This window comes from Pelobates fuscus, chromosome 1 (genome assembly GCF_036172605.1).
Source record: "Pelobates fuscus isolate aPelFus1 chromosome 1, aPelFus1.pri, whole genome shotgun sequence".
NCBI lineage: Eukaryota > Metazoa > Chordata > Amphibia > Anura > Pelobatidae > Pelobates > Pelobates fuscus.
The window spans coordinates 197,216,514-197,220,801 of record NC_086317.1 but is presented as its reverse complement, the minus strand read 5'-3'; the positions used below and the strand labels follow the sequence as shown (position 1 = coordinate 197,220,801).

Genomic DNA, 4,288 nt, shown 5'->3' with positions numbered 1-4,288 from the left:
CATGGTAGGCGCAGAAAGTGGTGTTGGCTACCTCATCCTCCACCGCCACGGTCACCGCCTCCTCAACCTATAGGTCACTCAGTATTAACTATGTACACAATAGCAGCGGTTTGTGAAGGCCTTTTCTCCATGCATCAGGAGTTGAGCATTTCTCCATGCATCAGGACTGCAAGAAATGCACCGCAGGCCGCAAATGTTTCTTTTTTTGTATGTCCCAATATTTTGTGGGCTACCCCAATTAAAATAAAAAATAGATATATATAAACAGTGTTGGCTACCTCCTCCTCCTCCACCGCCGCTTCCACCTACACCGCCACGGTCACCACCTCCTCAACCTATGGGTCACTTAGTATAAACTATGTACACAATAGCAGAGGCTTGTGAAGGCCTTTTCTCCATGCATCAGGAGTTAAGCTCAGTTTGAACAATGAAGGAGAATACCCTGCACTCCAACCCTCTCTCAAATGGATAATTCTGGTGATCCTGCTGACAGCCATGCTTTAGATTTTGATTTATGTTCTTCCAAAGCTAAAATCAGAGATTCCATCTAGTGCTATTTTATGGCTCAGCTGTATTTTTTATTTTTATGTTATTTTAAGTGATTTCCCAATCCACATTTGTTTGCAGGGCACTTGTCCTACTCTTACCCCCATTTTACTTGCTTTTGCAGCTCTCTAGCTCTTTCCAGGTGTTTTTTAGAGGCATTTTTGTGGCCAAAAGTTCGGGTCCCCATTGACTTCGGCCGAACACGCCGGACCCGAACATCCAAGTGTCCGCTCACTTCTAGTGTGCACTTTTAGCAACTGCAAATCAATTTAAGTTCCAATTTGGTGCTCCAGAATGACTCCTAGTGTTGTCTGTTTAGCCCAGTGACAGCACTTTGATTCATTCAGAAGCGTCATTAAAAATACAGATGGTGAATCTTATTGCAGCTCATCCCTGAATACAGTTCATATCTTGAATCTTTATTGAAAGTTTAAATAAAATTTATATTTCTACTGATGAACTTTTTGGTTGCAAGTAGTATAGAATGTGATTGTTATAAAACCTAAGTCAAAACACACATAATGTGATCAGTGGGTGATAATACTGTAATATGTAATGGGACATTTGAGTATTAGAAATCAAACACATCTGTGAATTTGAATTGCATGCTTTCTTTATTACATTTTAGTCCATTATCATGTGTTATAAAATGACAGTAGGATGACCAGGTTAATAATATCAATATACATAGCAGAGAACTGAGAGGTTGTTTTGCTACTAATCAAAAACGGTCCCTACAGAACTCGCAGGCACCTACTTACATGTGTTACATGTAAGTTACATGTGCTTATATTTAGGGCTTAATAAGATCCAGATCATGTTGTTTATACTTTAGGTACATTTGTTGCAGATCCAGTTGCAGAGAATGACACTGTGTTAGAAGAAGGGCTTGGAAGTAGTGGTGGACCTACAACAATGACCTCTTCTGTTGAAGTGGTGGTTACTGTGGTTGTGGTGGTAAAACCATCTCCAGGAACACTGAATGTATCAGTAAGAGTGTGAATTTCAATAGGTTTCCCATTATAAAGGCTAAACTGAAAATTTGCCAAATTGTCAGACACAGTTTCATTATCAGTAATCTGCAAAGATGGTGTGTCAGTTAATGTTACAGGTTCACCATCCCTGACCATGATTAATAGTGATGAATATGAAATAGAGTTGCTGGTTTTGGTTCTGATAGTGCTGGCAGTGATAGTTTGAACTTCAATCAATATTGCACTGGTCTTGTTGATTTCTAAACTAGATACCTCTATGTCATTCTCTAGTTTAGTTGATGTTGTGACACTCACTATGTTGATGCTTTTCACACTGGTAACTGTAATATTTTTCTCAGGTATTGGTGATGGTGTTGGGCTAATGGATGCAGAGATTTGTGCAGTTGTTTCGTTAGCTGTGTTTGGAGAGGCTGAAGTTGCAGAATAGGTGGTAATTGTAGTTGGCACAGTGGCTGATGTGGGTATGATTGTGGTAGATATAGCTAGGGTTCTGGTGGGTGAAATGGTTGTAGGTGAAGTTGTGGTGACAGCAGTTGAGATGGCAGTTGTTGTTAGAGTAGTGGTGGCGGCTGGAGTGGTGGTCGATGTTGTTGTAGGTTGAGTTGTAGTGGTTGTGGTTGTAGTTTGTGCTTTAGTGGTGGCCATGGTTGGAATGATTGAAGATGCAGTAAATTGTGGATCTAAAAGAAAAGAGAAAAGAGAGAAACATATGAGAGGGTAAACAAATAGAACTATTTTACAAATAGTAAACTACATTTTGCACCACAACCAACTTTGCCCTTACAGATACTATCCATTACGTATTAAATTCCGAGCACAAATATATATATATATATATATATATATATATATATATATTGTGCAGAGTCAACCAGAATTATCTGATACACATCTAAGAAGGATATGTACCATTATCTGATAGACATTTAGGAAGGATATGTAACACCAACATAGACACTGGACTTATACCACAGAAATGAATTTAAATCTCCATTTTCATTTTGTCATTTCCATGTTATAGTTTTGAAAATCCTAGTCACTTTCACAGGAATACATTTAAATTAGTAATTACTATTTTAACTGAATGCATCTATTTGAGACTTATTTGTTATATACGTATAAGTATAGTTGTAGTTCAGCCACACATCTTCCTTTATGACATGGGCATAACAATATCTGAGGATTATTAAGCTATTGGTCAGGATCATCAGCTAATATATGCAAAAATATGATTGTACTAATGCAAACATAATGTTTTCAGAAATGCATATGTTTAAATATTCATATGTTTTTGTTCAATATAGTGTTTTTAAATTATATTCTACTTCCATACAAAATGCATTATTTAGTAAAGAGACATATCCACTGTGACTTCCTGTGAGGTTAGAACGGCTGTAATTTAAGAACCATCCCTGTACCAGTAAGGGCTAAGTTTACCTGAGATATTTAACATTAGATTGACTAAAATAATCTTATGGCTAATGAAAGATAGACCAACATAATATATGTGATACATAATTTGAAAGTGCAATACATTTAAGGTAATTCTACCCACCTGTGCAATAAACATCAGACTGTAGCATCCCACTAAACTTGTAGATATAGAAATTATCAGGGCAAGCTTTTATTGTGATATTTGCTCCAGTCAAACAGCCTGATAATGAATTGATTTGCAGTGGAACAGTCTTTATTCCTTCTCCGATGGTAGGATGTTTGCCATTTAAAGAGAAAGGTGTAAGAGAGCCACATTTCAAAGTCCCAACACATCCCTCTTGCATTCTTAAACCAGCACTCCCAGTGAAACGAAACCAACCAATGTTGTACCGGTCTGTGGGGAATACTCCAGTGGAGTCAATAGTGGATAATCTACTAGTTCCATTCAGAGTTTGGTAGTAAAAACAAGGATCAGCAGATTGAACAGTTCCAGCAACACTCAAACAGTCCTGGTCATAGGGACAAGGACTTGTAGTACAGTTGGTTGATCTATTACTGATACATAAATAGAAACCATTCATGTTTTTACAGGTGGATGATGGGACACACTTATTCAGTGTATTGTCGTTACATTCGTTAATATCTGTGCAGACTTTATAGCCAATTCTGTTATCCCAATAATAGCCTGAGGGACAGCAGTTTTGTATACCACAGGAGGATATTGCAGTGCAGTTCACCCCATTCCCAATATATCCTGCGATACAGGTGCATATGACATAGCCTGTCTTCTGGGTACATACACTGGCTGCTACATGGCAGTCTGAGCATAACTTAGCATCTATGAAAGAAGAAAAATAATATTATCTAAATTATCTCTTCATTTCTGTACTACTTACTGAGATTACAAGAGATGTAAAATAAAAATATCAAAAAAGGAAGGCAGACATGAAAAATGCAAACATGTTGTAATTAATGGAGATAGGTAATGTCAATTATTTTCAAATGTTTTTTATTGTTTTAAATAATAATAATAAAAATAGCAATTGTACATTTTTATCAACGTTTTAACAGTCAATAATATTAAACATTATGATATATGGACAGTTACATAATAGCTATGATCTTTTATGGTTTCCTTATCAATACTATGACTAACAGCACAAAGATCATAAATGAAGAAAAACATTAAAAACAAAATGATAACTGGGGAAAAATTAATACATTACAGAAAGAGGAAGAAAAACTATTTCATATATTTGTACAGATATCGTATATAAAATGACAAGTACAATAAATATAAGTCAAACTTAAGT

At 36.3% G+C, this 4,288-nt stretch overlaps 1 protein-coding gene across 1 annotated transcript; it reads right to left on the bottom strand.

Annotated features, from left to right (window-relative positions):
* Positions 1-1,326: 1,326 nt before the first annotated feature.
* On the bottom strand, positions 1,327-3,832 carry LOC134607706 (mucin-2-like; the record flags this gene model as incomplete). Its single annotated transcript, XM_063450280.1, has 2 exons — positions 1,327-2,221; positions 3,097-3,832. Coding segments are annotated over 2 exons (1,587 nt in total), but the record flags the coding sequence as incomplete, so codon positions are not given.
* Positions 3,833-4,288: the final 456 nt, after the last annotated feature.